Source organism: Panthera tigris, chromosome X (assembly GCF_018350195.1).
Source record: "Panthera tigris isolate Pti1 chromosome X, P.tigris_Pti1_mat1.1, whole genome shotgun sequence".
Lineage (NCBI taxonomy): Eukaryota > Metazoa > Chordata > Mammalia > Carnivora > Felidae > Panthera > Panthera tigris.
This window is the reverse complement of record NC_056677.1, coordinates 59,580,331-59,598,617: the sequence shown is the minus strand read 5'-3', so window position 1 is coordinate 59,598,617 and position 18,287 is coordinate 59,580,331. Positions and strand designations below refer to the sequence as shown.

General features: G+C 37.1%; 1 protein-coding gene across 1 annotated transcript in view; it reads right to left on the bottom strand.

Moving 5' to 3' along the window:
• The window catches only part of CHIC1 (cysteine rich hydrophobic domain 1), a 62,235-nt gene extending 44,431 nt beyond the window's left edge, over positions 1-17,804 (bottom strand). Inside the window, exon 1 of the mRNA XM_015540693.2 lies at positions 17,471-17,804. Within this exon, the coding sequence (XP_015396179.2) occupies positions 17,471-17,757 (287 nt within the window). The 5' untranslated portion in view covers positions 17,758-17,804. The remainder of the gene's footprint in view (positions 1-17,470) is intronic.
• Positions 17,805-18,287: the final 483 nt, after the last annotated feature.

The following is an 18,287-nucleotide window of genomic DNA, read 5'->3' as shown; positions in this document are numbered from 1 at the left end:
CTAGATCCATGCACATTATGGGATTAAATAATAACACAAACTGGAACCAAAATTTTTTTAATGTTTATTTGTTTTTGAGAGAGACAGAGACAGAGACAGAATAAAAGTGGGTTAGGGGCAGAGAGAGAGGGAGACACAGAATCTGAAGCAGGCTCTAGGCTCTAAGCTGTCAGCACAGAGCCCAATGCGGGGCTTGAACTCATGAGCTGTGAGATCATGACCTGAGCCGAAGTCGGAAGCTCAACCAACTGAGCCACCCAGGCACCCCATGGAACCAAAATTTTTGATTAAAATGTTTCTGTTAAACCCCATTTCAGTCGATAACTATTAGAACTGGCTGATTGGTAGTATGTAGGAATGGATTGTACTATTCTTTCTACTTTTATGTATATATGAGAATTTTCCTAACAAAAGTGAATAACCTTTGGAACTATAGTTTGAAAACTTATGATCAGTTAGTATTCAGATACTCAAAGTTTGATCTTTATGAATGGTTTTCATGTAAACAAATGCTCAATTAATTTTCAAAAAAACAGGTCTCAGTCTTGAAAGCTCTCTCTTCAAGTAAGCCCACTGAAGTCTGTTTTAAGAAGTCAAGATGAATTTCATGAGCCATCATTCACCTACTGATTGATTTCAGTAGGGATAACAAAGGTCACTTTCTGCATCTTAGATGATATATCATGGTGACTACAATTTTTAGTATAGTATAGTATAGTATAGTAGAGTATAGTAGAGTATAGTGTATGGAATGGAATGAAACAGAATATTAGTGGATGATGGGTTGTAAGCAAAAATGAAAAAAACAGGAATATTTATTGGGAACTCCTGGTGAGGTAGCTAATAATGGTAACAGTTACCATTAACTATCCACTTACCATGGGCTAGATAGACACTGTGCTACATAAATACATTACTTCTAAAGTTTACAACCCTGCAAGAATGGTATTGTCATCCCCCTCTTATAAACAAAGAAGCTGACACTCAGAACTTTTTTTTCCAAAAACTAATTAAATGACTTTGCCCCAAGTCATGTATCTAATAAGATGGGGAAGACCAAAATTCAAATTCTGATCCCTAAGTTCTTTCTGTATTGTATTAAGCTCTTTGAAAACAGAAACTATGGCTTATTTATTTTGTTATCTTCCATTTTGCTTATTAGTAGCATAATGTAATCTAGTAGGTATTTAATGAAAGTTTGGTGAATAATAAGCTGTTACACTGTTTCAACTGGTTTATGGCACTTTGGTCTTATGGTCACATTAAAGACATGTCAGGAATCCAATGTCCTATTAAAACTCTATGTGGGAATACCATGTAATCCTTGTATCATTTATGCTAATAGCTCCTTTTCTGGGACACAAGCCCATCTTAAACACAAAGATTCTCTATGCTTGGCAGCTAGTAGCAAGGTATACATCTGCACATATACTTTGTGTATTTAAAATGTATTTTAAAACAAATTCTATTGTTAAAATAGTTGAGAAAATTAATTAGCAACTGTAAAAAGGCCTTAATTTTATTAAAAATACTTACTTTTCCAGGTATCAGTACATAATGTAATGAGAACATAATATTCTCATAATAACATTTTCTTTAAATCTATACATAGACATAGAATATAGCCAAACTTGAAAATAAGATGCTATACCCCTGTACATGAATTTTTATGGCAAATTTCATGTGCTGTTTGAGAAACTGAGTCTAGTATTAAATATATATTTGCAACTATCTACTAACTCACCAATCAATAACATGACAAATATATAATAGACCAAGGAACATACTTCATTTAAGTTACATTTAGCTAAATAGTAACCTCATCACTAGTCAAAAAGATGTAATTTAATTCATTATTCCACAGAGTAAATTCTTACTGTTTAACACAAAAATAGACACATTTCATTTTAAAAGGAGATATTATACATTTTAAACTAGAGCTCTATTTCCATATCTTCTCTGAACACTTTTAGATGTAATGCAATGTCAATAATATGTTCCTGATTTAGAGTCTGGGAGGATGGCGGAGTAGGAGGATCCTAAGCCCTCCTCATCGCACAGATACACCTAGATAACAGCCATATCAGTGCAACGAACACAGAAAACAACCAGAAGATTGGCACAACAAACTTTCCACAGTTAACTGTAGAGAAGAGGTCACACTTGGAAAGGGTAGGAAGGGCAGACACATGGTCAGGAACCAAACTCCCAGTGAAACTAACCACAAATGGAAGGGACACCACAAGCACAGAGAAGGGAGAGGAGCAGAACGCATACTAAACACCTCAGACACAGGGAACTACACTGGTAAGACAACAAGCCCCCATAATATTTGGCTTTGAAACACAGTGGGGCTTAATTCTGGGTACTTTAAAAATCAGCAGGCTTAGCTCTGAGGGAACCAGAAGGCAATAGGAAACTGACTTCCTGCCCTTAAAGAGACAAGCATAGCATAACAAAAAACCCTGTTGAGATAAAGCATTGAAACAGAAGTTTGAAAAGCACCTGCGATATACAGGAAGGAGATTTATTTACTAATCTGGGGCAGGGATCTTTAGGAGACTTCTCCAAGAACAAAAAAGCTGGTGGGTGCCATCCCCACCCCCACCCTATCCCCAGCCTAGATAGCAGGACACCTGTGGGAACCAGTGAGAACGTCCTCCACCTACCTTACTAACACCACGCACCCTGCCCCTGTGTTCTCCTGTGGATCTACCCCCATCCAACCTGCCCCACTAGGTGGGCTACTCTCCAAAGCAGCTCCTGCCACATTTTATCCTGTAAGCAGCCCTGGAAGGGACCACCTGCACTCCAAAATGACTCCTGCTTGAGGAGAGGGAAAGATAACCACACACCAGTTCAAATGTAGCCCCAGCAGCCAAACCTTGTAACTGGCAGGAAAGAAAGAGTGCTCTGTTGATCAGTGCCTCTGCAGCCCCAGCAGATGAACCAGGAATAGGCATCTGATCTGACTGCTGGCCCTGCTCACCAACAGAAACCTGTCAGGGGGCAGCACAGAGAGAGAATCCTGTAGTTTGTGGTCACTGCAGCCCCAACACATGGACTGGAGCAGGCATTTGGTTTGAATGCAGGCTCCTCCTACCAACAAAAGCCTCTCCAGGGATAACACAGGGAGAGTATCCTGAAGTTTGGTGCGATCACAATACCAGCAAACAAGCTGAGGGCAGATTTCTGGTTTTACTGGTGACACCAACCAACTATAAGCCCAGGGTAGCTCCAGACTGGTCCTTTAACAGCATAGGGACCAAACCTTGCCCTCTGTGTGCCCACAACAGGCAAAGCGGGCCACTGTGGCCAAGTGGACTGAAGGCAAATGCTGCTCATCCAGCCACAAACAACAGTAGGTTGCACGCAGTCCACATAGGAGAGATCCCTGAAGTACCTGGTTCTGGTAAACAGGGGACATTGCTACAAAGCACAACAGGACCTCTTCTTCATAAGGCCACTACTTTCAAGATCAGGAGACATAACTAATTTTCCTAATGCACAGAAATAAATACAGAGAGACAAAATGAGGAGACAGAGGAATATGTCCCAAATGAAAGAACAGGACAAAAGAGCTAAATGAAAGGAGATAAGCAATAAGCCTGACAAACAGTTCAAAGTAATGGTCATAAAAATATCTACTGGACTTGAGAAAAGAGTGGAGGATTTCAGTGAGACCTTCAACAAAGAGATAGAACCAATCAGAAATGAACCAATCAGAACCAAAAGAAGAACTAATCAGAAATGAAAAACTCAATAACTGAAATAAAAATACACTAGAGGGAATCAATAGCAGATTAGAGACAGAAGAATTTATCAGCAACCTGGAAGACAGAATAATGGAAAGCAACCAAGGTGCCCAGCAAAAAGAAAAAAAAATTAACAATGAGAATAGGTTAAGAGAACTCAGTGACATCATCAAGTATAATAACATTTACATTATAGGGACTCCAGAAGGCGAAAAGAGAGACAAGGGGGCAGAAAACTTCTTTGAAGAAATAATAGCTAAAATCTTCCTTAATCTAGGGAAGGAAACAGATATCCAGATCCAGGAGGCATAGAGAGTCCCGAACAAAATCAACCAAAGGAGGTGCACACCAAGACACATAATAATTAAAATGATAAAAACTAGTGACAAAGAGAGAATTTTAAAAGAAAGAGAAAAGAGCTATATACAAGAGGAACCCCATAAAGCTATCAGCTGATTTTTCAGCCGAAACTTTGCAGGCCAGAAGGGAGTGGCATGATATATTCAAAGTGCTGAAAGGAAAAAATCTGCAACCAAGAATACTTTACCCAGCAAGGATATCATGTAGAATAGAAGGAGACAGTTTCCTAGACAAACAAAACTCAAAGATGTTCATTCATTACAAAGAAACCAGCCTGACAAGAAACATTAAAGGGAATTCTTTGAATGGAAAGAAAGGCCATTATCAGGAGTAAGAAAATTGTGAATGGAAAAAATTTCACAGGTAAATACAAACATAATAAAAGTATTTTAACCACTATGGAGGTTGAAGGACAAAAACAGTAAAATCAATATTATCAATAAAAATCAGTCAAAGGATTCACAAAATCAAAAGATGTAAAATATGACATCATATACATAAAACATGGGGGGAGGAGTACAAATTTACTGCTATTAAAATGGCTTCAAAAGATGCTCAACATTGCTCCTCATCAGGGAAATACAAATCAAAACCACACTCAGATATCACCTCACGCCAGTCAGAGTGGCCAAAATGAAGAAATCAGGAGACTATAGATGCTGGAGAGGATGTGGAGAAACGGGAACCCTCTTGCACTGTTGGTGGGAATGCAAATTGGTGCAGCTGCTCTGGAAAGCAGTGTGGAGGTTCCTCAAAAAATTAAAAATAGACCTACCCTATGACCCAGCAATAGCACTGCTAGGAATTTACCCAAGGGATACAGGAGTACTGATGCATAGGGGCACTTGTACCCCAATGTTTATAGCAGCACTCTCAACAATAGCCAAATTATGGAAAGAGCCTAAATGTCCATCAACTGATAAATGGATAAAGAAATTGTGGTTTATATACACAATGGAGTACTACAGGGCAATGAGAAAGAATGAAATATGGCCCTTTGTAGCAACATGGATGGAACTGTAGAATGTTATGCTAAGTGAAATAAGCCATACAGAGAAAGACAGATACCATATAGTTCCACTCTTATGTGGATCCTGAGAAACTTAACAGAAACCCATGGGGGAGAAGAAGGAAAAAAAAAAAAGAGGTTAGAGTGGAAGAGAGCCAAAGCATAAGAGACTCTTAAAAACTGAGAACAAACTGAGGGCTGATGGGGGGTGGGAGGGAGGGGAGGGTGGGTGATGGGTATTGAGGAGGGCACCTTTTGGGATGAGCACTGGGTTTCCATTGTATGGAAACCAATTTGACAATAAACTTCATATATTGAAAAAAAATAAATAAAATGGCTTCAAACTTAAGCAAACATTAACTTAATACAGATTGCTATGTGTATGTTATATATGAACCTAACAGTAACCACAAATCAAACATCTATAATAGATACACACAAAACAAAAAGAAAAGAATCCAAGCATATCACTAAAGATAGCCACCAAACCACAAAGGAAGAAAGCAAGAAAAGAAACAGAGAACTACAAAAACTACAATAAAACAAGTAATAAAATGGCAGTAAGTACACATTTATCAATAATTACTTTGGATATAAATAGTACATAGTTATCAATAATTACTTTGGATATAAATAGACTAACTGCTCCAATCAAAAGACACAGGGTGTCTGAATGGATAAAAAATCAAGACCCATCTATATGCTGCCTACAAGAAACTCGCTTTAGACGTAGAGACACATGAATATTGGATGTGGAGGAATGGAAAAACATTTACCATGCAAATGGAAATGAAAAGAAAGGTGGAGTAGTAATACTTACATTGAACAAAATAGATGTTAAAACAGACTGTAACAAGAAACAAAAAAGGAAACTACATAATGATTAAGGGAATGCCACAAGATAATATAACAATTGTAAATATTTGTGCACCCAATGTGGAGGAACCTAAATTCATGAAGCAAAAATCAACAGACACAAAGGAAGACACTGACAGTAATACAATAGTGGGGGACTATAACACCCCCTTCCTTACATTAATGGATAGATCATCCAGACAGAAAATCAATAAGGAAACAATAGCTTTGAATGACACATCAGACCAGATGGACCTATCAGATATTCAAAACATTCTATCCCAAAACAGTAGAAAACACATTCTTTTCAAGTGCACATGGAACGTTCTCCAGAATAGATTACATGGCAGGCTACAAAGTAGTCTCAGTAAATTAAAAAAGATTAAAATCATATCATGCAACTTTTCTAATCACAGGTTATGAAACTAGAAATCAATCACAAGAAAAAAATCTGGAAATAATACAAATACATGGAGGCTAAATAACATGCTACTAAACACTGAATGGTTCAACCAAGAAATCAAAGAGGAAATAAAAACATACACTGAGGAAATGAAAATGAAAATGTAATAGTCCAAAATCTTCGGGATGCAGCAAAGGCTGTTCTAAGAGGGAAGTTTATAGCTCTTATAGGCCTGCTTCAAGAAATAAGGAAAATCTCAAATAAACAACATAATCTTACACCTAAACATTCTGGAAAAACAAGAACAAAGTCCAAAGTCAGTAGAAGGAAGGAAATAATAAAGAGTAGAGAAGTGAAAAAAAAATAGAGTCTAAAAAAATAATGGAAGTGATCATTGAAATCAAGCGTTGGTTCTTTGAAAATATCGAGAAAATTGATAAACCTTTAGCCACATTCATTGAAAAAGGAAGAGAGAGAGTATAATTAAATAAAGGCAGAAATGAAGAGAAGAAATAACAACTGAAACCACAGAAATACAAAGAATTATAAGAGAATATTATGAAAAATTATTTGCCAACAAATTGGACAACCTAGAAGAAATGGAAAAATTCCTAGAAACACATAGCTCTACAAAACTTAAGCAGGAAGGAATCGAAAATTTGGCAGACCAATTATGGGCAATGAAACTGAATCAGTAATCAAAAAAAAAAAAAACAAAACAAAAAACCTCTAATACACTACAGTCTAGGACCAGATGGATTCACAGGTGAATTCTACCAAAAATTTAAAGAAGAGCTAATACTATTCTTCTCAAAGTATTACAAAAGATAGAAGAGGAAGGAAAGTTTCCAAATTTATCCTACAAGGCAAATATTACCCTGATACCAAAACAGATAATGACACTACAAAAAACAAAACAAATCAAAACAAAAAGAAACCAGTATCTTTGATGAAAATTTATGCAAAAAATCCTCAAAAAATTATTAGCAAACTGAATCTAACAATACCTTAAAAAAATCATCACCACAATCAATTGGGATTTATTCCAGGGATGTAAGTGTGGTTCAATATTTGCAAATCACTCAAGGTGATCCATCACATCAGCAAGATAAAAGATAAAAACTATATGATTATCTCAATAAATGCAGAAAAAGCATTTGATAAAGGAGAACATGCCTCATGATAAAAATTCTCAACAAAGTAGGTTTAGAGGAAATATACCTCAACATAATAAAGGCCATATATGAAAGGTCTACAGCTAATATCATCCTCAATGGTGAAAAGCTAAGAGCTTTTCCTCTAAGATCAGGAACAAGAAAGACAAGAAGGTCCATTCTCATCACTTTTATTCAACATAGTACTAGAAGTTCTACACACAGCTATCAGATATGAAATAAAAGGCATCCAAATTGGTAAGGAAGACTTAAAACTTTCCCTATTTGCAGATGATACGTTACTATATATACTGAAACCCTAAAGTCTTCACCAAAAACTACTAGAACTGCTCAATGAATTCAATAATGTCACTGGGTACAAAATTCATAAGCAGAAATCTGTTGCATGTGTATACTAGTAATGAAAGTAACAGAAGGAGAAATCAAGAAAATAATGCCATTTATAATTACACAAAAAAGGATAAAATAGCTAGGAATAAATGTAACCCAGGAGGTGAATGACCTATACTCAGAAAACTGATACACTGATGAAAGAAATCTGAAGATGACATAAACAAATGGTAAGATATTTCATGCTCAGCTTTGAAGAACCAATATGGCTAAAATGTCCGTAGTATCCAAAGCAATCTACAGATTTAATGCAATCTCTATGAAAATACCAATAACATTTTTCACAGAAGTAGAACAAATAATTTTAAAATTTGTATGGAACCACAAAAGACCCTGAGTAGCCAAAGCAATCTTGAACAAGAACAAAACTGGAGTCATCACAAACCCAGATTTCAAGATATGCTACAAAGCTGTAGTAATCAAAACAGTATGGTACTGGCACAAAAACAGACACATAGATCAATGGAAAAGAACCAGAGTCCAGAAATAAACCCATGCTTGCATGGTCAATTAATCTCCAACAAAGGAGGCAAGAATATAAAATGGGAAAAAGACTCTTTGAGAAATGGTGCTGGGAAAACTAGACAGCTATATGCAAAAGAATGAAACTAGACCACTTACTTCTACCATACATAAAAATAAACTCGAAATGGATTAAAGAACTAAATGTGAGAGCTTAAAATTCCTAGAAGAAAACATTGGCAGTAATTTCTTTGACATTGGTCATAGAAACAGTTTTTTAGATATGTCTCTTCTGGTAAGGGAAACAAAAGAAAAATTAAACTTTTGGGACTATACCAAAATAACAAGTTTTTACACAGTGAAGGAAATTGTCAACAAAACTAAAAATCAACCTACTGAATGGGAGAAGATATTTGCAAATGATATATCCAATGAGGGGTTAATATCCAAAATATGTAAAGAACTTCTACAACTCAACACCAGGAAAACAAATCATCAGATTAAAAATAGGCAGAGGACCTGGATAGACATTAGATGGTCAACAGACACATGAAAAGATGGTTAACATCACCAATCTTCAGGGAAATACAAATTAAAACCACAATGAAATATTACTTTACACTTGTCAGAGTGGCTAAAATCAAAGTGAGAAGAAATAACAAGTGTTGGCAAGGATATGGAGAAAAAGGAACCCTTATGCACTGTTGGTGGGAATGTACACTGGTGCACCCATTGTGGAATACAGTGTGGAGGTTCCTCACAAGATTAAAAATAGAATTACCATATGATCTAGTAATTCCACTAGCAGGTATTTGACCAAAGAAAATAAAACCACCACTAATTTGAAAAGATATATGCACCCTATGTTTATAGTAGCATTATTTACAAGAGCCAAGATATGGAAGCACCCATTTCCAGCAATAGATGAATGGCTAAGGAAGCACTCTCTCTCTCATTCACACTCACACTCTCTCTCTCTCTCTCAGGAATATTACTCAGCCATAAAAAGAATGAAATCTTGCCATTTGCAACAACATGGAAAGACCTAGAGGATATAATGTTAAGTGAAATAAGTCATAGAATACCGTATGATTTCACTCATATGTGGAATTTAAGAAATGTAACAAGTGAACATGGAAAAAAAGAGACAAACCAAAACAGACTGTTAAACACAGAAAAAAACCTGGTGGATATCAGAGGGGAGGTGGGCGGGGAATGGGTAAAATGAATAAAGGGGATTAAGAGTACACTTACCTTGATGAGTACTGAGAATGTACAGAACTGAATCATTGTATTGTATGCCTGAAACTAATATAACAATGTATGGTAATTATATGTCAATTAAAAAAAAACCACATTCATACCTCATTAGAGATTGCTGCCATTATAGCTTTTCCAAGCTGCCATTCTTGGCAAATAAGTAGAGGATATAGACAGATGTATCCTTTGAAATATATGGAATATTTTTATTATTTTAAAACTTCTGAGTTTTGCTATTCTTGTTGCATTTGTCACCAGGCAAGTGGATTTTCCTTTCCTGTTTTTATTTAATATTCCCTTTCTTAACCGTTCAGAATTTGCCTTATGATGCTGTCACTTTACTGAAAATAATCTCTGAGTAAATTTATTCAGAAAGACAAGTTCATCAAGTATTATTTATTGCCAATTTTATGTCCTCTTCTTAGAAAATTTTCCCTTGACTTTGCAGCTTTATACTCTCCCATCCTTTCACTCTCTAACATTCTTGCCTTTTCTTAAAATTTACCTTTTAGTCAACTGCTTGTCTTTCTAAGGGAGCTTTAACAATTTTTCTATATTTAATAGCTTTGACATCACTTCTATGCTGATGACCATCAAATCTATATCTCTAGTTCTATATTTTCCAACATTCTTTGGTCCCTCATTTCTAATTTCATACTGAAAGTTTCCACCTGGATATCTTACTAAAATAATACCACCTCAAGTAAACCATGCCTAAAATTAAATGTTATCTTTTCATTGGAAACTAGACCCCTTTTCAAATTTCTCGTCTCTATCAGTGGCACATTGATTCCCTTTAACCTAGACCTTGGTATTGGTTTTGCACCTTCCTTCTCCTATTTTTTGCACCTTGCTTGCTCTGAGGTGGCTCCAAGTCCTGTTATTTGTTCCTTTGAAATCATTCTCATAATGATTCCTTCCTTTCCATTGCAACTGCCATATTGGCTCTTGTCTTTGCTCAGGTGGTTTCCCTTGCTTCCCCTCCCTAGTTTAAATCCTAGTCAACCTTCAGGGCTCAAGTCAAGTCCCAACCCCTGCTGTAATGCCTTGAATGTTTAAACTGTCATGGATTCCCCCTTTCTCTGAATACTCTCAGCCACTTCAAATCCATACTATACAATTCAACAGCTAATAAAATATTTTCCATTATTCTTTGCTGCTCTATATCAGTATCTTAAAAGCAATTTTCCTATTAGTTTTGTAAAGCATGGCTTGTACTTTATTTTTTTATTTTCTGTGTTTTTTTTTGTGGTACTTAGGCCAGTGCTCAAGTTCTCAATATATACTTGCTATATTCTCATTACTAATTTTCTTCTTTAATATATAAAGGGATTGTCTTTTCTAAAATATAAAAAGTATATTAAAAATGGTAAGGAAATATAATTTTACTTTTTAAAATACTCCTTTATGGCACATATATATATATAAATGTGTAAAGACAGGCAAACCAGGCCTGGTATACTCTCATAATTTTGGGTAAAAGGCAGTAGCAACCCTATTCCTGTCTACCAGGAATTTCTTTTATCTTTCTTCATTAAGAGACTCAGCACTTAAAAAGAATACTTAACTCAAATAATCTTAGGCACAACATTTCACTTGATAGCTACTAGGAAATGTTGAAATGGCTGCTGCTGAATAAACACCTCAGCTCTATTTCATAAACAAACTATTAAGAACTGTGAATCCACAAGATCATCTACCCATTACTGATTACTGATAGGCATTAGTCAAGATGTGGGGTTTTCAGCATTAGACAAATAGGCACTTGGGAACTTCTCACACTTTCCATTTTATCAGCCTCATTAAATACAGAACCTATTATGTGTTTGAAGCTGTCCTAGTTGATGGTTTCTAATGATCATATTTTATTTGTCAAGCATCTTCAATGCTTCAAAATTTTAATTTCTTGGATGATTCTTTGGAGTAAAGGAAACTGAGGCAAAGAAGGATGGGTCCTCTTAGTTGCTCTTCCCTCTTCTCTCCCTCTCTAGAACCCTCACTGTTTTTAATCCTTTTGGAAATGGCTACATACCAACCTTTGAAAACCCTATACAAATTAAAGTTTATGTGTTCAGATTATTTAAGGAAACAGATCAAGCTAGTAAAATTCTGCCAACAAGAAACATGATTTCACTAGAAAACTTTGCATGTATAGTAACAATTCTGAAGTGTGTGCATTGAACTTTATTTACTATACCATGAAAAAGAAAAGTCTATGCCATAAAATTCAAAGATATTTTCAAAAACATTATAGTTAAATCTCTTTAATCTTTTATATGAAAAGAATCATGTCTTGCCACACTGTAAAATGGCAAGTTACCATATTTCTGTATTCTGAAAGCCTAAAATCTTATAAAATATTTACCTTATACAAATACGTATTAACAATGCATCACTGTAATTCCTCAAAGACAGCTGTTTATGAAAAAGCATTCCATTAACTGATTTGAGAAGTATCAATAATTGTAGTGCTGTTTAACTTTTTTCAGAAATGCACTGTTTGGCAAATGTGGCCATCTTTTTTCAATTCTATATGCAACAACTCTAGCTTTAATAAATTAACTTTTATGAGACAATTTTATAAGTCCCTGAGAATTGGTAACTCTCTACTAAATTCTATACAGATATATTATCAAAGGTAAATATCTCTATGTTTTAAGTAATATAAACAGTGTGATAATGCCTAAAAATAAAATATCTCATGGGATAGAATTTTCCTTATTATTTCAAAATACTGGATCCAAACACTTATCCTAGAATATCAAGAAGTAAATTGGTAGATACTAAGTTATATTCCTCAGATGTATATTATTTCTAAAACGCTTAATATTTCTAAGAGATATTTCATTATGTCAGTTTCTATAAACTCAAATCTGTGCAGTTAATTTTGTTATATAATTTTTTAGTTGGGAAAAAAATCCCCAAATATCCATTCATCATCATCATCCTCTGAGAATTGGAATTACAATTAGTGTGGTTAGCTCATTCTATTTCTTAAGAAATTATAATTAATTCCATGTTAAAAAATTAGTATCTTGTTAAAGTAATAAGAAAGCCAATACGTTAAGATGATACAAATAGACAGGGGTATTCTGACATCTTAACAAAGATTTCAGAGGTAAGGCCATGCCATAACACCCATCACTGGGACTGGTGACATTACTGTAGCCATATGTATCTTTGCTCAGAATCACAAGTACTCTCTACAGTGTGAGTCAAGTAACCAGTATTTGTTGAGGACCTATAATACAGTATGCATTATGATAGGCATATTGAGTGTTACTAAAGCAAACCAATATTCCTTCAACTCACTTTTATTGATTGCCTACTTCAGGGCAAGCATTGTGCTAGGCAATGAAGATTCAGAGAGAACTAAAACTTGTTCCTGCTATTGCAGCTTACAATTTAGTGGGGGCAGGGAAGACTTGCAGGAGGTGGTGACATATGGAGAGCTGAGGTAAGGGTGGTGGGTACTGGAATTCTAGATGGAGGTCCTAGATTGAGTAGAGGCAACGAGATAAGAAACAGCATGCTACAGGGGCGCCTGGATGGCTCAGTCAGTCGGTTAAGAGTCCGATTCTTGATTTCAGCTCGGGTTGTGATCTCGCAGTTGGTGAGATTGAGCCATGCGGTGAGCTCTGTGTGGACAGTGTGGAGCCTGCTTAGGATTCTCTCTCTCCCTTTCTTTCTGCCCCTCCCTTGCTCTCTCTCTATCTCTCTCAAAATAAAAAAACAGCACGTTAAAAAGAGGAAAATACAAGCCACAGAGAAAATATCAGAAGATTAGGCTGACAGATAGGCAAGGTCCAGTTCTATATGCCATGTTATGGAACTTGGATTCTATCCAGCAGGTAAGGGGAAAACCACAGGACAGTTTTAAGCAGTAAAGTGGTATCTTAATCTAGCAGCAGGCTGCGGAATGGATGTGAAGTGATGACAATGAAGGCAAGTTGATTAGTTAGGGTGGTGAAAGGGGCCCGAATCAGGGAAGTGTCAGTAGGGAGGAAAAGAAAAAAAAATTTAGGTCAAATATTATTTTACTTGCTGATAAGTGTATGTGAGGAAGAGGAACCAAGGATAAATAACGGGATAGGTGGAGGTACATTTAACTGAGATGGAAAAAACAGATATAGAAGGGATTTTTTTAAAGGGTTGGGATGGAGGTATAAGGAGGCGTTGGGGGGGGGGATGAGTTCTGTTATGAATATGTTGAACTTAGGATGATGATGGGCTGTCAGGTGAGAAAGCCCAGGTGAAAGTCTGAGCAAAGTCTGGCACAGAGATACATATTTGGGAGATGTCAGATAATTGAAACCATGAGAATCAAGATGAGATCATCTAAGCACAGTAAGGAATGAGAAGAATAGTAAGGTGAAAACAAAACCTCAGAGACCACTGGTATTCAAGGGTCAACAGAATAAGAGAAGCCCGTGAATGAGAGAGTTAAAGAATAGCAAGAAAAATACAGGGAGCCCAGGAGAATCAAGTGGCCAAGGAATTCCTAGGTTTGTTTGGCAAAATGTTTTTACAAAATCAGAATTTGAATACCTTTAGGCAAAACACATACCATCTTCCAGTTCAACTAAAGCCCCATTATTACTCATGCTGCACCATTTTCTGTGGCCTGTCTTACCTCTGAAGGCTTGTGTGTTTGTGGCCCCTGGAATAGAAGCCTCCAAAAAAGAGGGAGTCATTTTAAGTGTCATATATATAGCAGAGAGGACCAGAAAGACAGGGAATGAGAAAAGCCCACTAATGTAGCAACAGAGGGTCATGGTGGTGATCTTAACAAGGATAGTTACCCCCATCTGTGGTCATGATGGCAAAATCCAGGTTAGAGAGGGGTGAAAAGTAAATAGATATAGTGAATGTGGCTATTCCTAAGAAATTTGGAGAGGGAAGGAAGAAAGACAAGACAGTAGCTAAAAGGGAACATAGGTCTAGGAAGGCTTTGTTTTATTTTGTTTTTAAAGAATGAGAGAGACTCTGAATATGTCTATAGGCTGATGCAGAGAGAGGTAATATTAGAGAGATGGGGCTATCTGATGGAGCAAGATTTGGGAGGAGGCTGGAAGAGAAGGGTATAGAAGGTACAAGTGGAGTGGTGAGCTTTGGACAAGTGAAGGAACTCCTTGACCTCTGAGGCTGGAAGAAGACAGAATAAGAATTCAGACCTAATTAAGACCTAGTGCAGGTTTTTCAGCAGGAAAGTGACATGATCAAACTGTGTTTTAAGAAAATTAGTTTGGCACAAGCATGCAGGATGAATTGAAGAGAGGTGGAAGACTGTGGAGATGATGGCAACCTAAACTAGAGTGGTACCGGTAGAAATGGAGAAAATGAAAAATCTAATAGACATTTTAAAAGATATGACATAATTCTGGGACAGAGTAGCACTGGAAAAGTCAAGGACAAGGAAGAGTTAAAATGACTCCAGGATTTGAAAACCTACCCCAAAAGATTAGAGTGGTGGTAAAGGGGCAAGTGGAATGCACAGCCAATGTGGGGAGGGAAAATTATGGCTTAAGATATATTGAGTTTGAAGCAATGGTTCTCAAATTTGAACCTTGAAAAAGAAACAAAGTCCTCTAGAGATTAGACGACTGCACAGAAAATAGGGAAAAAAGGGGGTGGGGTAGTGTCATTCAGACAGGACAACTCTCTCATGCCAGAAAAAATTTAACAGAAGCTGATTATTTTAGACATTTCAGAATTAGATTAACTATTTCATAAGGATCTTAATTTACCTGATATAAGGAAAGGTTTACTACTATACAAAGGCCAGTTCTTCAGATTCAGCAAAACTTTCTCCTAAACATTTAATTTTTTTCGAATCCCAGACATTTAACATTAAGTGTGCTTTTTAGTTGAGAGAATTTATAGAATACAACTGAACAATTTTTTCAAACTATATACATGGGTTAGTGATTCAAGTACTGGTTTGCTGCTTTTCAGGTTTTGGCTTCCATTAATACCAATAGTTACTACCAGCACCACTACTTCACACTCCCAATTCCAGAATTTTTAAGCTGGGAGGGACATTACACCATCACAAGGGCTTGGATATGGCAAGTGTCAGTGCTTTGCTTTTAATTGAAAGTTGGTTGATAAGTGCTTCACCATGATTGTGTGAAGAATAGAATGGAACCACAAATAAGTTTCTGGTAACTTAAATTCTGTTTTCTTGCCCCTCCTCTGTTTTCTGAATGTTAGAAAATAAAGAGGGGGTGGAATGTTGAAATATAAAACTATAGACTGGAATAAAAACCCTTTTTCTGTTCAGTCATGTGAAATAATCTGCATGAAAATAATGTTTGGTGCCAGAATTATAATTAGTTTGAGTAATGAATTGTCTCCCTAGTAATGAAAGGAATAAAAGTAAAACAGTGCAGTAAGCTGGCATCTGATCATTGTAGGCTATCTGCAAAATTCTTGGACCAAGAAAAACTGTGTTAAAATAATTCCCTACCAAAAAGGAGGTCTAAAAATCTCCCCTTCCACAATTTCAAAATATTTCTTAACATATTTTATGCAAATATCACAAAAGTATATTATAATCAAAACAAGTGACATGTTAAAATTAAAAGCTAACATGATGGGGGGAGGTGTTGCATATTATATGATTTCTGATGATACGAACTCAATTGAAAGACAAAGGGACCAGGTGAACCATTATCAAAATTAGAGGCAATGATAGGAAAATGCAGTAAAAGACAGCATAATTAAGAGGATGAACATGACACACACTCAAACTTCCAAGTATTTACAGCCCAAGCACATAAAAAAGAAAAAGCACTCTCCAAAGCCCAGAGAGCCATTAAAATTTTCTTTTGCTTTGCAACCACAATGCTATGAGATTGCTCCTCCTTTTATTTTCTTAAATATGATCCAAGATTTCAATTTTTTAAAAAAGTCACTCTGCATAAGTTTTCAAAAAATCAACTTCAGCTCCTGGGGGACTCATTTCCATAAGTATTTAATGTCTGCATATTTAATATTTGGGCATACAAAATCTCCTGTAGGTATCTTAAATTATCTCATAGCTGAAAGGCTTCGGAAGCCACCTACCCCGACCCTTCATTTTACAGATGGAGAAATTAAGGCCCAGAAATAGGAAGTAATCTGAGCAAGGTCACAGGGCCAGTAAGAGGCAAAGCTGGGACTAACATCCAAGAGTCCCTACTCTCAATCCATTGCTCTTTTACTTTTCACAACTGCCTCTTAATATGAACCTCTGTGATATTTACAGAACGTCAGAATGAGGAATTATCAAGACATCAAAAGGATAATGGTATTCATTCATATACGGATTAGATAGGAAGAATGGATGAATGAATGTATGGGTAGGTGGATATTCTATAATATTATTCACAAAACATATCACGTTTCTGTTTTGAAGAAAGCCTAGGTCTTGTCACTTGTCACAGCAGTCACTGTGTTGCACTACACACCAATCTTAGCAGTAAAGAATCCTCTGGTACATCCTGCAGTTTAAAGACTATTTACTTGCCAGCAAACACAGAAAGAAGTAGACTCACCTTTACTCCTATCCCTCTGGCTCTCAAACCTCTAACTTCCCCGTCCTATATATACTCTTTACCTGATGTCAGTGCATCACATTTGCATGCTCCTCACTCCCTTTGCACCTACCACCCTCGGTTTCTCCATTTAGACGAAGTGTCCTTTTCTAACTGTATGCCTCAGTCGGCCCTCCCCCACTCCACAGGCCCCTCGATCACCTTCTCATTACTCTGTCGACAAATCTCAGCGTTTTCAAACCCTATGGTCCCCTCTTGCTTACACAGTGATGTGGCCGGCTCCCCGCACCAATACAGGATCGGGGGAATATCTCCGCAGATGTTCCTCACTCACTACCCGCGGTGGGGGCGGCGTCTCCTCCTCTTCCTCCCCCTCTTCTTCCTCCTCCTCCTCTTCTTCCTCCCCCTCCTCATCTTCCTCGTCGTCGTCAGGTCCCGATACCGACGACGACGACGACGGCGACGACGACGACGTTGCCGCTTCTTCTTCCTCCTCCTCTAGTTCCGAGATGGTGTCGAACTCCGCCATGTTGGGCAGCAGGATGCTCATCACGTGACCTCTCGATCGCCGCCACCCTCACGGAGAAGAGTTTGAACCTACCGACGTGGTGGAAGAGGAGGGGGAACGAAATGAAGAGAAAGCGGACGGGGGAAGGGACAGGATTTGAAGAGATGCGCCTGCGTGTTGAGGCAGACGATGAGGGTTGGAGGCGGGGGCATGAGGGGGAAAGGAACAAAATCTGTGTACGCTTGCGCGGCTCCAAAGGAAGGGGGGCGTTAGAGGTGAACTCCAGGGAATTATTGAGGCCCGGTTTGCGGGTGCAGTGGTTAATACTGCTCTTTGGGCTTCTGTTGCTTGTGCCCTGGGACGTATTTTCTGGTTTTATTTCCCATTAATTAGTAGTAGCTATCATTTCCCTCCCCACACCCCGTACAGGGAATGCATATTCCATAACGTGAGGTTAGAACTTTGCCTCAAATATCGCAAGGTATATACCAATCCCTTACTTTTGTTCAGCATTAGAGTTTAAAAGACTTTTGCATCAGAATTTTGCAACCCTGGGAGGCATTTTTATAAAC